This window comes from Rhinopithecus bieti, unplaced genomic scaffold (assembly GCF_001698545.2).
Source record: "Rhinopithecus bieti isolate Rb0 unplaced genomic scaffold, ASM169854v2 scaffold_7888, whole genome shotgun sequence".
Lineage (NCBI taxonomy): Eukaryota > Metazoa > Chordata > Mammalia > Primates > Cercopithecidae > Rhinopithecus > Rhinopithecus bieti.
In genome coordinates, this window is record NW_016805944.1 from 2,091,424 (window position 1) to 2,104,596 (window position 13,173).

The 13,173-nt window shown below is 57.2% G+C and overlaps 1 protein-coding gene across 1 annotated transcript in view; it reads right to left on the bottom strand.

Moving 5' to 3' along the window:
* Positions 1-605: 605 nt before the first annotated feature.
* Positions 606-13,173, bottom strand: part of CLPTM1 (CLPTM1 regulator of GABA type A receptor forward trafficking) — a 38,714-nt gene continuing 26,146 nt past the window's right edge. The window contains exons 6-14 of the mRNA XM_017874384.1: positions 8,897-8,982; positions 7,615-7,735; positions 6,769-7,013; positions 6,007-6,100; positions 3,319-3,509; positions 2,960-3,055; positions 2,531-2,666; positions 1,541-1,708; positions 606-1,330 (exon numbers count right to left, since the gene is read on the bottom strand). Of these exons, the coding sequence (XP_017729873.1) occupies positions 1,044-1,330; positions 1,541-1,708; positions 2,531-2,666; positions 2,960-3,055; positions 3,319-3,509; positions 6,007-6,100; positions 6,769-7,013; positions 7,615-7,735; positions 8,897-8,982 (1,424 nt within the window). The 3' untranslated portion in view covers positions 606-1,043. The remainder of the gene's footprint in view (positions 1,331-1,540; positions 1,709-2,530; positions 2,667-2,959; positions 3,056-3,318; positions 3,510-6,006; positions 6,101-6,768; positions 7,014-7,614; positions 7,736-8,896; positions 8,983-13,173) is intronic.

A 13,173-nucleotide genomic window follows, 5' to 3' on the forward strand; every position in this document is an offset into this window, starting at 1 on the left:
AGACATTCAGCAGGCATACAGGAGGCTCTAGCCTGAGCCTGGCAGGGGCAGCGAGCTCCCGGCGAGCAGCTTCCCCAGGAATCTGAAATGGGGCCAGTTAATGAAATCTCAGTGGGCTAGTGGGAGGGCAACAAATGAGGAAGAGGCCTGGCCTGGCAGGTATGGCTTTTTTTTTTTTTGAGGTGGAATCTTGCTCTGTCACCCAGGCTGGAGTGCAGTGTGTGATCTGGGCTCACCACAACCTCTGCCTCCCAGGTTCAAATGATTCTCCTGCCTTAGCCTCTCGAGTAACTGTGATTACAGGTGCCCGCCACCATGCTCAATTAATTTTTAGTAGAGACAAGGTTTCACTATGTTGGCCAGGCTGGTCCCAAACTCCTGACCTCAAGCGATCCATCCACCTTGGCCTCCCAAAGTGTTGAGATTACAGGCGTGAGCCACCGTGCCCGGCCAGGTATGGCTCTTGACATAAGGTCACAATCCCCACCTTTACATGTCCTGTACCCTGCAGGTCACCCTCCCGGACCCAGGAGAGCCACCTCATCCCCGCCTGAAGCTGCTCTCCAAGGCGCCAGAGGAAGGAAGGCACGAGGAGGAGGGCAGTGCTGAGTTTAAGTTAAACACCCATATGAATTTATTAAATCCAGACTGTGTTAAAGGGTGGTGGTCTAGGAGGGGGAGTATGGTAGGGGGACGAGGGACAAGATGATGAATGGCCGTGGGCATCCCGTAGGGGGGCCCGGCCCCGCCCCGCCCAACCCACCCCTCAGCAACGCGGCATCGGCTTCACCATGATTCCCAGTGGTGCTGGGCTGGTAGGGCGAGATGGCTGGAAACACAGAGGGACAGAGGGACAGACGGCGCCTCCACATACAAGCCCTGGCCTGCCCTGGCCCCTATGTCACACACTGGGCCCTGGCCTGAGGCGGGCCTCCCGCCGCCCCGGCCTGATCTGTCCAAGGAAAGGGCGACGGGGAGGGGAGGGGGCCGGGGCGCAGGGGTAGTAGTCGCCAGGAGCCGGAGCAGGCGAGGACCAGTCGCAACTAATCCTTTTTCTTGTCCTCTGCTGGCTTTGGAGGGGCTTCCTGGGGCTCGGTGGCAGAGCTGGCCCCCTGGGTGGGCTTGGTGGGCAGGGACGTGGAGGCCTCCTCCCTGGTGGCGGTGGTCGTGGTGGGTGCAGGTGTGGGCGTGAGGGCCCCTGCTGCTGTAGGAACCTCGGCCACAGGGGCGGCAGCTGTGGGGTCTTCTCCACTCATGCCAAACTCATTGACCCGGGTGGGGTCGACGCGGTAGATCCACCGTTGGTAGAGGTAGATGAAGAAAACCACATCTGGAGAGGGGTGGGAGGCAGTGTGAGGTCGGGCTGGCCCGTCCACAGCCAGGTGGGCCTGGGTGGAGAGGGTGTGATGCAAGGGTGGGGCCGAGCCCCCTCAGACTGAACACCCCATCTGGGGCCTTGGCACCCCCTCAGACCTGGGCCCTGAAGACTGCCTTGGGGCCCTGTTCCAGTGGGAGCCCCAACCTGCCCACCAGGCCTCACCGTCCCGCAGGCAGCCGATCCGGTACATAACGGGCATCTTGATGACAAAGGCGAACAGGTCGTCGATGAATGTGTTGAGGGCCTTGTAGGTGAGCATGCGCCAGGGCAGATGCGCCACGGACTTGAGCTTGTAGTTGATGAAGAGCTGGGGCGTCATGGTGATGAAGCCTGCAGTGAGGGCACCCATGAGCGGAGGAACAGCCTCTCCCACCCCTCCCCTGCACGCTCTGCACCGGCCATACCAGCCCCCTCACCACTTCCTACACCTGGGCACACTCTACCAGCAGCCCCTGCACTGGTGGGGCCTTCTGTCACATCCACACAGCTCCCTCCCTGGATATCTGAGGCCTGGGTTTAAATGTCCTGTCCTCGGAGGGGCCCTGACCCCTATTAATGTGCATCCCCTCACCACTCTGCCCTTCACAGTACTCATTACTGGCTGTGATTCACCCGGTCTTTTCTTTTTTGAGACAGGGTCTCACTCTGTCACCCAGGCAGGAGTGCAGTGGCATAATCACGGCTCACTGCAGCTTCAACCTCCTGGACTCAAGGGATCCTCCCACCTCAGCCTCCCAGGCAGCTGGGACTACAGGCACGCACCACCACTCCCCAATAATTTTTGTGTTTTTTGTAGAGATTGGATCTTGCCACATTGCCCAGACTGGTCACTAATTCCTGGGCTCAAGTGATCCTCCTGCCTCAGCCTCCCAAAACATTGGGATAACAGGTGTGAGCCACCGCACCTGACCCTACTTGTTTACTTGTTCCCAAGACATAAAGGTCCCCTGAAAATGGGGACTGAAGTGTACTGTTCATGTCCTCCCCAAAGCCCTCTCTGACCCCAGATGGGGCCATGTGTGCCCTCGGGCCTCCCTACATCCCTACAGCCCTGGGTTGTCCCTGCCTGGGAATGGGTCTGTCTCCCACACTGGGCTGTGAGCCCTGCCTAGCATGGGGCGTGCTCTCTCCTGGGGCAGCTGTGCCGCTCACCGAAGGTCAGCAGGAAGCCGTAAAGCATGCTGAGCACCCAGGAGTACCAGCCCTTGTGCTCCAGGTATAGAAGACTGTACACAGCATAGCAGCCCAGGAGTGGGAAGAGGATCCAGGACAGGTACCGGAACGCCATCTGTGGGGCCAACAGGGTGGGGCTGTGAGCCAGCTCCTCGGCCCTGCCTGGCAACCCTACTCCCCACCCTCAGCCACCACACCTGGTCTGGCAGGACGGGCAGGGGGAATTTCCAGGTAGCCCTGGGGACTCTGGACTCGACCAGGAAGCAGTTATGGCAGGTGGGGGACACAGAGGATGTGACACAGGCTATAAAGCGTGGGTCCAGCAAGCAGATGGTCGGCCCTGGGTCCCTCAGGGGTAGGTGGGTGCTTGGAGACCACCCCTAGGGGCCCAGTGTGCGAGACACTCACATCGTCATACACTTTGGTCGAGGACTCGATATACGTGGACTTGTCCTTGAAGGATAGGCGGGGGAAGATTCCTGCCACCCTGTGCTCCCGGTCCAGCTGTGGATGAGGTGGGCGCCATGGTCAGTTGCCATGCTGGCTCTCACCCCACAAGCCAGAACCAGCATCTGCCCTTCCCCACCGTTCCCAGTTCCCCTGTCCCATGTGTGACCCAAAAAATCCCCTGGTGAGAAAATCCCCTTGGTCCTGGGAGCGAGACACTTGCTGGGAATCCCCCGGGGGCCAGCTCCAGGGTCCAGCTGGGCCACACTATCCCTCACAGCCCCTGCAGCTCCCGAGACAGCATGTCGCCCCGGCCTTACCCGGACGTCCATGACCTTGGTGATCTTCCAGAGGTCGATGAGGACCCCGATGAAAACGCTGACCTGGACCACGAAGTTGGTCTCGTTGTCCAGGATGTAGAGAAGGACCACGAATGACTGAAAAACGCCGAAGAAGACGGAGCGCACAGACAGGCCCTCCAGAGACTGCCGGCTGTTCCAGAACTGGATATCTGTGCGCAGGGGGTAGGGGGAACCAGGAGGCTGAGGAGGTACTAAGACCCTCCTGCAGCTCCCTCAGGCCCCCTTGACCTACATCCTCCTCACACCCCAGGGTGGCGCTGGGTCCTCAGGAGGGGTGCCGAATGAGACCCCTCTCTCCCAGGAAGGCTCTCTCATTCATCAGGTGGCCCCCAGAGCACCAGACAGGCAGCAGCCCTGGAGCCCTCCCATAGGACGTCAGCACCCAGCACTGCAGGGTGCAGTCCCTTGACTGATGGTGACAGTGACTGGTGCCATGGACGGGGCTCCCCATGTGCCAGGTACTAAGGGCTGGTCAGGAAGCTGCTTCCCTGAGGCCGAACAGCCTGGCGCGGCAGAATCTGGAGGGACGCTGGGTCTGTGCAGCACCGTGGTGCCTGCCCACCCCGGGAAGGAAGATCTGTGGCATGCACTTCAAGACCACCTCCTCCAAGCCCCCGCCCTGACACCGTGAAGGAACTGGCTCACAGACATGCTCAGGAAACGAGACAAGGGCCCTGGGCTCCAGTCTGGAGCTCCTTCCAGTGCTCCGCCTGGATGCTGCCAAGGATCCATGTCAGTGTACTCCTAACTCTGAGCCCCGGTCTCACCATGCACACCCCTCTCTGACCCTGCCCGACTGAGCGTCTAACTGCAGCCACAGGAGGCTGAGCCACCACATCTGCAGCAGAGTGGTGGAGCCAGGTCTGCAGTCATGCAGGGTCAGGGCCAGCTCTGCACTCAGGGAGTGAGGGCTGTGGGAGCTCTGGACCCCACCCCATCTCAGAGCTCCCCCACATCCCAGAGCTCTGCCATACTCCACAGGCTCCCCACACCCACCCCTGCCCATCAGACTGACCCTCGTCCCAACTGAGAAGAATGGGTCTGGAGACAAGGTTCTGGCGGGGGGGCGGGTGGGCCCAAGCCCCTCCTTAGACTAGGGAGGCCACACAGCACTGGTGTCAAGTGAGGCCCGTGCCCCCTCCTGCATGACACTGCGTGAGGGAACAGCCTTCTTGTGCCTCGTTTCTCACTGGACCCTAGCCAAGCCAGCTCCCGGGCAAAAGGGTCCTGTCTCCCAACGACAGCTGGCAGATGGCCGGCTGGGGTCGGCACCAGCTCCTATGCCCATATGACACTGCATTCTTCCAGATGGTAGCTCTCAATAATGGCAAGAGCGTCCCTTTCTTTGGAACAGGGTCTCACTCTGTTGCCCAGGCTGGAGTTCAGCGGTGTGATCATGGCTCACGGCAGCCTTGACCTTTCGGGCCCAAGACTCCTGAGTAGCTGAGACCACAGGCACGTACTGCCATGCCCAGCTAATTCTAAAAAATATTTGTGTAAAGGCCGGGCGCAGTGGCTCACGCCTTTAATCCCAGCACTTTGGGAGGCCGAGGCTGGCGGATCACGCGGTCAGGAGATCGAGACCATCTTGGCTAACACGGTGAAACCTTGTCTACTAAAAACACAAAAAATTAGCTGGGCGTGGTGGTGGGCGCCTGTAGTCCCAGCTACTCGGGAGGCTGAGGCAGGAGAATGACGTGAACCCAGGAGGTGGAGCTGGCAGTGAGCCGAGATCATGCCGCTGCACTCCAGCCTGGGCGGCAGAGCAAGACTCCATCTCCAAAAAAAAAAAAAAATTGTGTAGAAACGAATCTCGCCTTGTTGCCCAGGCTGGTCTCAAACTCCTGGGCTCAGGCGATCCTCCCACCTTGGCCTCCCAAAGTGCTGGGATTACAGGCGAGAGTCACCACCAGGCTGGCAATAGCGTCTTAATACCAGGAATACTACTAGTCATTCCTCCTGCCACCTCCGGCAGCTATAGGGCAGCAGGCTGCCTCCTTTAGACTGGGGTACTCTGGGCAAGGAAGAAGTGGCCTGCAGGGCCTAGAAGATGAGAGTTGGGGCTGGAACTATCTACCCCTTAGGAACTGTGTGACTGGGCAAGTGACATCCCTGAGCCTCTGGTTCCCGTACGGCTCAAGGAGTTACCTGGGGAGGGTACCCAGGACAGTGCCTGGCATGTGGCTGCTTCTCCTCAAACGCTGGCCATCAGCATGGTCAGCCTTAGAACCTAGGGACCTTCGGGGGACAGTGCTCCTCCTTCCCATTCGGGCAGGCCCCATCCACTCAGTCCTAAGTGGCCTCCCGCAGCAGGCAGCCTGCCGGGCAGGGTGGCGGGAGCAGCTCCGGGGCTTCCCTGCTCTTGGCTCTGGAGTTCCCCAGCCCTGCTTCCTGGCAGTACTGGCCTGGCCTCTGCCCCAGCAGCGGGCCAGCCCCTCCCTTAGCTCCACACCCGGTGGGTGGGAATTTCTGGGTTGGGAGTTTTGGGGCCACTGCCCCTCCCCAGCTCACTAGGCCTCTGGAGAGTAGGGCTGAGAGACCCCAGGCAGGGGGAGGATATGTGGGGAGGGAGGGGGGGGACGAAGGGGGCAGGCCCTGTCCCCAGCCCTGCGCAGCCTCTCATTAGCCCTGGGGTCCCGTTCCTACCATTCTTGAAGGCCAGGAACTCGAAGACACTGTGGACGATAGACACGATGATGGTGAGCGCCAGCAGGTAGGGGTTGGTCTCCAGCAGGGCCACCTGCAGGGGACACTTGTGAGCACAGCCCGCCCCCGCCCAAGAGCAACTTCACCAGCTTTTGTCCCCTAAGACCTGTCCCTGGAGCCGCCTGTAGAGGCAGGGTGAGGGTGGGCCAGCCGGGAGGAGACTGGGTCAGAGATGGGCAGATGAGGACAGAGAGGAGGGTGACTCACGGAGACAGAAAAGACAGGGAGATGGCACTAGGGGAAGAGGCAGAGGCCGAGGGAGTGCTGTGGGGAGTGTGTGAAGGGACACTGGGAGCCAAGAGCAGAGACCCAACAGTGACGACAACCCAGGAGGCAAAGCTGAGCCTCACGCCACAGAAACGGGCTGACATTTCAGGACCCAGTGAGATGGTAGAGACACGGAGTCGGAGCCCAGGGCCAGGGAGACAAGGTCTGGGACAGAAGGATTAAGGGACAGGTCTGGACCAAAAGGGCCCGGCCAAACCAACAGAACAGCCTGGGGAGAGGACCCCCAGTCATCTAGGCCTGGAGGGCTGGGTGCCCACTTCCTTTCACTGCGGAGAAGGGACCTGGGAGGTTGTGAAACTGTGGGCAGAGGAGCACCAGGCGGGAGGTCCCACAGCCCAGGCCTGGCGCACTTCCTCTTGGCCTCCTGCGCCCAGGAAGGCACTGGGAAGTCCCGCCCGCCCCGGCCGCACTCACCTTCACTGAGTCCTGCTCCTCATCTGACTGCTCATACAACTCATCGCCCAGGAAGTTCCAGGGCGACTTGGTGCTCTGGGCAGCATAGAGCTGCCAGCGCCAAAGCGAGAGCGGGCAGAAGGAGACACGGAGCGGCAGGCTGGCCAGGCTCTCGTTGATGGGGTAGTAGTCCTTCTGTAGGTTCCAGTAGTCATTGAAGTAGATAATGGGGTAGTAGTCACCGCTCACGGCGTCGAACTTCACATCTGCAGCACATGGGGCAGGGGACACCGTTTGGCCCAGGCAGGAGGCCAGGGTACCCACAGGCCTCAGATATCTGCAGGGACCCAACAGGGCCCCTCTACAGAGACTGGAGGACAGGGGACATTTCTAGGCCACGCCATGAGGAGCTAAAGGGCCCCTTGACCTCAGCAGAGGGAACCAGATGCAAAGAGCAGGCAGGTCCCCGCTTAAGGGGGCAGCTGTGGCTCAGCTCCAGCTCACGGCTGCCCCATGGGTGACCATGTAACCCAGTTTTATAAAAGCCAGAAAATATGGCTTTTAAATGATACTGCCTCAATTTCAAAAGTTGGCAAGTGATAGATTTTCTGAAAACAGTTTGTGGGCTCAATGGGACTTGACTGTGGACTGATGCTGGCATATGGGAGTCAGTCCTGGTGACCCCAGGGGTGGGGGTGCGGGAGAGGGAGAGGACATGGGAAGGGGATAGGACAGGGTGGGGAGCTTCAGAGGGTGGAGCCCTAGAAAGCTCTCTCAGGTGGATGGGGCCAGGAGAAGACAAGGAGATGGGCCCCGAGCACCCTCCCAGAGGCCTCTGCAAGCAGCTGGCAGGGCTGGGGAGCTTACATTGATCCAGGGGAGGGGGCACACTGCCCTTCACCCACGGCGTGTGGTCGTCCACGATGTTGATGGTGATGTTGGGGTGCCAATGGGAGATCACCTCCACGGGCCCATAGTCCTCAGCCCTCTGAGGCAACATGTGGGGAAAGGCCTCAGAGGCAGGTGGAGGTGCCCAGGGACCATCAGCCTCTGCACACTTCCTCCCAAGGGTTCCCATGAAAATCTTAATCTTTGCTTTTTAGTTTTTGAGATGGGGTCTTGCCATGCTGCCCAAGCTGGTCTTGAATTCCTGGGCTCAAGCACGATCCTCCCATCTCAGCCTCCCAAAGTGCTGGGATTAGAGGCGTGAGCCACCACGGACAGCTTCTTTTTTCTTTCTTTCTTTTCTCTCTCTTTTTTGGGAGAGATGGGGTCTCACTATGCTGCCTGGGCTGATCTTGAACTCCTGGGCTCAAGTGATCCTTCTGCTTCAGCCTCCCAAAGCACTGGGATTACAGGCATGAGCCACCTCCCCTGACAACCTTGGCAGCAGAGTATCAGCCACCACATCAAGTGCTGGCAGAGGGCTCTCCTCCCTCGGCTTAGAGATTACGCTACCCAGGACCCTTCCGGCCACCGACAGGATCCTTCTACCCCACATGCAGAAAACCAAGGCCTGCAGAGGTAGGGGCAGGGCTGGCATCCTAGGCCAGGCTGTGAAGCCCAGCCTCATGACAGCAGGCTCCATACACTCTTGCAAAGTGGCCTCACCTCCATGAGCAGGGACCACCCCTCCCACACAGGACCACCCGCAGAGAGAGGAAGTCTCTTAGTGCCCACTGCAGGTTAACCACAGATTAACTGCCTGGTTCCCCAGCCCACCAGGAGTGACAGCAACTATTAATCCTGCAGTTCCTACTAAAGTCATATTCTCGTGTGCCTGCTTGATGCCAGGCTGAGCTTGGGCTCTGGGGCCTGACTGTGTGGGTTAGAGTCCCTGGCCTGTCACTTCCTTGCTGTAAGATTCAACAAGTGTCCTCATGTGAGAATGGGACTGTGATGCAGCCCCCTCCCAGGCTGGCGAAAGGCCCAGATAACCCTGCTTGGGATCCCCCCTACTCCCTGAGAGGCAGCTGCCTCCTGACCCCATTTCCCAGAGGAAGAGCCCAGTGCTCAGGGAGGGGAGGTGGCGTGACCGAGCCGGCATGGTGGCTCAGTGGTGGTGACAGATGATAGGCCCAGTGGTCTGGTATAAGCTGTGAATGGCCTGGCTTGGTCCCTATAGGCCCTGACAACCCTGCCCGTTTACCTTGATCATTTCTGGGTCCGCTTCTGTCTCTCCTGTCAGCAGGTTCTTGGTTTTCTGAAATCGCCTGCGTTTGTATTTGTTGATCACTGTGGTTGGGAGGTGGGGAAAGGAGGGGATGTGAGACCTGCCGGGACCTGCAGCCTGCAGAGCCCGGACCCCTGCCCACCAGCAACGGCTCACGGTCTCCTGGCGTCCACCTTGCACTCACCTGCTGAGATCAACGTGACCTGGAACGCCAGAACTGCCTCCCCAAATCTCAACCAATCCCAGTTCCTCATGATCATGGGGATGCCACCATCACCAAATGCCCCAGGCAAAAACCCCAGCTTATCAGGGCACTGTAATCCTGGCACTTTGGGAGGCCGGGGAAGGCGGATCACCTGAGGTCAGGAGTTTGCAACCAGCCTGGCCAACATGGTGAAACCCCGTCTCTATAAAATACAAAAATCAGCCAGATGTGGTGGCAGGTGCCTGTAATCCCAGCTACTCGGGAGGCTGAGGCAGGAGAATCGCTTGAACAAGGGAGGTGGAGGTTACAGTAAGCTGAGATCGCACTGTTGCACTTTAGCCTGAGCAACAAGAGCGAAACTCCGTCTCAAAAAAAAAAAAAAAGAAAAAAGAAAAAAACAAATAAATAAATAAAATCAAGTGACTAATCATGGCATCCTGCAGCTTTGGAACCCCAGACACTCATCATAGCCCCAGTGACCTCTCAACCCTCAACACCTTCCACTTCTCAAATATGCCAACCCGGGGCCTCCGGGTGTGCTGCTCTGTGTCCCAGGAACGCATGCCCCAACACAATCTTCATGGCCTGGCTCCTCCGTGGCGTTCAAATGCCTGGCAGAATATCCTTCTTCCACAGGGCTTCCTGGCCACCCCACTGAATGAGGCTACGCAGTCATTCTCCTGCCAGCTTGTTTCCTTCACAACATTTCACCACTATCCAAAACTTTACCGGTGGTTTACCTGCCTGCTGTCTATCCCTGCAACCAGTGTGCAAACCCCCTGCGGAAATGCGGGTAGGGGCAGGGCCTGTTTGAACACACATGGAGCGCCTGCACAGGCTCAGCGATGACCAGGTGAATACATGACTATAAAGAGGCGGCAGATAGTTCCAGAGAAGCTCTGAAGCCACCAACACGAGAAACCAAGATGAGAAACACTTCGGGACTGTGAATCCCCAGCCAGGAGTTGGCCTCACTTCCTCTAGCAGAGGCCAGGTTGGCCACAGGCTCCCTGCCACGTTGTCCCAAATGCTGCCGGGGAGGAAGGGGCTGTGTGTGCCTACGCTGCATCCCCCAACCTCTGCCCTAGCCTGGGGATGTTTCTGTTTTTTTCTGGAGACAAGTCTCGCCCTGTCACCCAGGCTGGAGTGCAGTGGCACAATCTTGGCTCACTGCAATCTCCGCCTCCAGGTTCAAGCGATTCTCCTGCCTCAGCCTCCCAAGAAGCTGGGACTACAGGTGCCCGCCACCACACTCTGCTAATTTTTTGTATTTTTAGTAGAGATGGGGTTTCACCGTGTTAGCCAGGATGAGCTCAATCTCCTGACCTCATGATCCGCCCACCTCGGCCTCCGAAAGTGCTGGGATTACAGGTGTGAGTCACTGCGCCCAGCCCAAAAAGAAGCTAAGCATTTCTTTTTCTTTTTTTTTTTTTTGAGACAGAGTCTTGCTGTCATCCAAGCTGTAGTGCAGTGGTGTGATCTCGGCTCACTGCAACCTCTGACTCCCAGGTTCCAGCTATTCTCCCACCTCAGCCTCCTGGGTAGCTGGGACTATAGGCGTGTGCCACCATGCCCGGCTAGTTTTGTATTTTTAGTAGAGACAGGGTGTCACCATGTTGCCCAGGCTGGTCTCAATCTCCTGGCCTCGTGATCTGCCCACCTCAGTCTCCCAAAGTGCTGGGATGACAGGCGTGAGCCACCGCGCCCAGGAACTTTTCAGCTCTTCCTTATGCTGGGAAGGAAAACTCAGTCTGCCCTCCCTCAACTCTCCATCCTGCCCCCTGGGGCCAGGGAAAGACAGGGAAAGGGGAAAGAGACCTGGCCAAGCGCGGGGGCTTGGAGGCAATCTTGCCTCTGAATCCTACAATCTAAGGGACACTGGTGAGTGACGTCACTTCCCTAATGAAGGAAGAAAAGCCTCGCTTCTTCTTGGCCCAGGGCCTGCTGCTTATTAGCACAAACGTCATCCTCTTTTTTTTTTTTTTTTTTTTTTTTGAGATGGAGTCTCACTCTGTTGCCCAGGCTGGAGAGCAGTGGCGTGATTTCAGTTCACTGTAACCTCCACCTCCCAGGTTAAAGCAATTCGCCTGCTTCAGCCTCCCGAGTACCTGGGATTACAGGCATCCACTACCACGACCAGCAATTTTTGTATTTTTATTAGAGACGGGGTTTCACCATGTTGGCCAGGCATGTCTCAAATTCTATCCTCAAGTGATCCACCTGCCTCGGCCTCCCAAATTGCTGGGACTACAGGCTTGAACCACCACCCTGGCCAATCCTCATCATTTCTATGATTATTAAATCATTGGGGATCTTCCTCCTGTGTCCACGGGGAGAAGCCAACATTCAAGGGCTGACTTGGAGAAAATTCCAGGGGGACATGCCCCAATCCTGTCCACACCTGACAGAGATGGTCCAGGAAAGGGAGGGCCCCAGAGGGCAGTGCTGGCTGGTGGAGGGGGACGCACAGGGGAGAGAGGCTTTGGCTCAGACAGAGAACACATTCTGCAGCTTGGAGGCATCCAGACCAGAGGGACCTGGCTCCTGTGGGGAGGAAAAAGCCCCCCTTTCTTGGAGGGAAATCTTCTAGAGCTGCATCATCCAGTATGGGGGTTGCTGGCCACATGCAGCTACTGGGCACTGCAAACATGGCTGGTCCAAACCAAGAAGTGCTGTGATATAAAACACACACTAGACCCTCTCTCTCTCTTTTTTTTTTTTAAAGACATAGTCTTGCTTTGTCACCCAGACTGGAGTGCAGTGGCATGATTTCAGCTCACTGCCACCTCTGCCTTCTGGGTTCAAGTGATTCTCCTGCCTCAGCCTCCTAAGTAGATGGAAATACAAGCGTTAGCCACCATGCCCGCCTAATTTTTGTATTTTTAGTATATCTGGGGTTTCATTATGTTGGCCAGGCTGGTCTCAAACTCCTGGCCTCAAGTGATCCACCTGCCTCAACCTCCTAAAGTGCTGGGACTACAGACGTGAACCACCATGCCCAGCCACACACACTAGATTCTGAAAAATGGCGCAAGGGGAAAAAAATGTAAAATATCTCACTTTTATACTGCTTATATGTTGAAATGGGAATACGCTGAGCTCAATTAAACTATTATTATTAATCTCGTGGTTTTCTTTACCTTTTATTTGTGAGACAGGGTCTCCCTTTGTTACCCAGGCTAGAGTGTAGGGGTGTGATCACTGCAGCCTCAACCTCCTGGGCTTGGGTGATCCTTCCACCTCAGGCTCACAAGTAGCTGGGATTACAGGCATCCCCCACCATGCCTGGCTAATTTTTGTATTTTTATTAGGGGGGTTTTGCCATGTTGCCCAGGCTGGTCTCGAACTCCTAGGCTCAAGCGATCCTCTAGCCTCGGCCTCCCAAAGTGCTGGGATTACTTTGTATCCCAGGTGTGAGCCAACACGGCCCTGGCCTTACCTTTTTATTTTATTTATATTTCTTTTTGAGACAGGGTCTCGCTTTGTTGCTCAGGCTGAAGTGCAGTGGCCTGATCACAGCTCCCTGCAGCCTTGACCTCCTGGGCTCAAATGATCCTCCTACCTAAGCCTCCTGAGTTGGAGGACACTACAGGTGCACACCACCATATCTGGCTAATTTTTAAAAATTTTTTTGGCTCACGCCTGTAATCCAAACACTTTGGGAGGCCAAAGCGGCTGGGTCACCTCAGGTCAGGAGTTCAAGACCAGCCTGACCAACATGGAGAAACCCCCTCTCTACTATAAATACAAAATTAATTTGGCATGGTGGCACATGCCTGTAACCCCAGCTACTCGGAAGGCTGAGGCAGAATTGCTTGAACCTGGGAGATGGAGGCTGCAGCGAGCCAAGATCGTGCCATTGCACTCCAGCCTGGGCAACAAGAGTGAAACTCTGTCTCAAAAAAAAATCAGGCCGGCCGGGCGCGGTGGCTCAAGCCTGTAATCCCAGCACTTTGGGAGGCCGAGACGGGCGGATCACGAGGTCAGGAGATCGAGACCATCCTGGCTAACACGGTGAAACCCCGTCTCTACTAAAAATACAAAAACT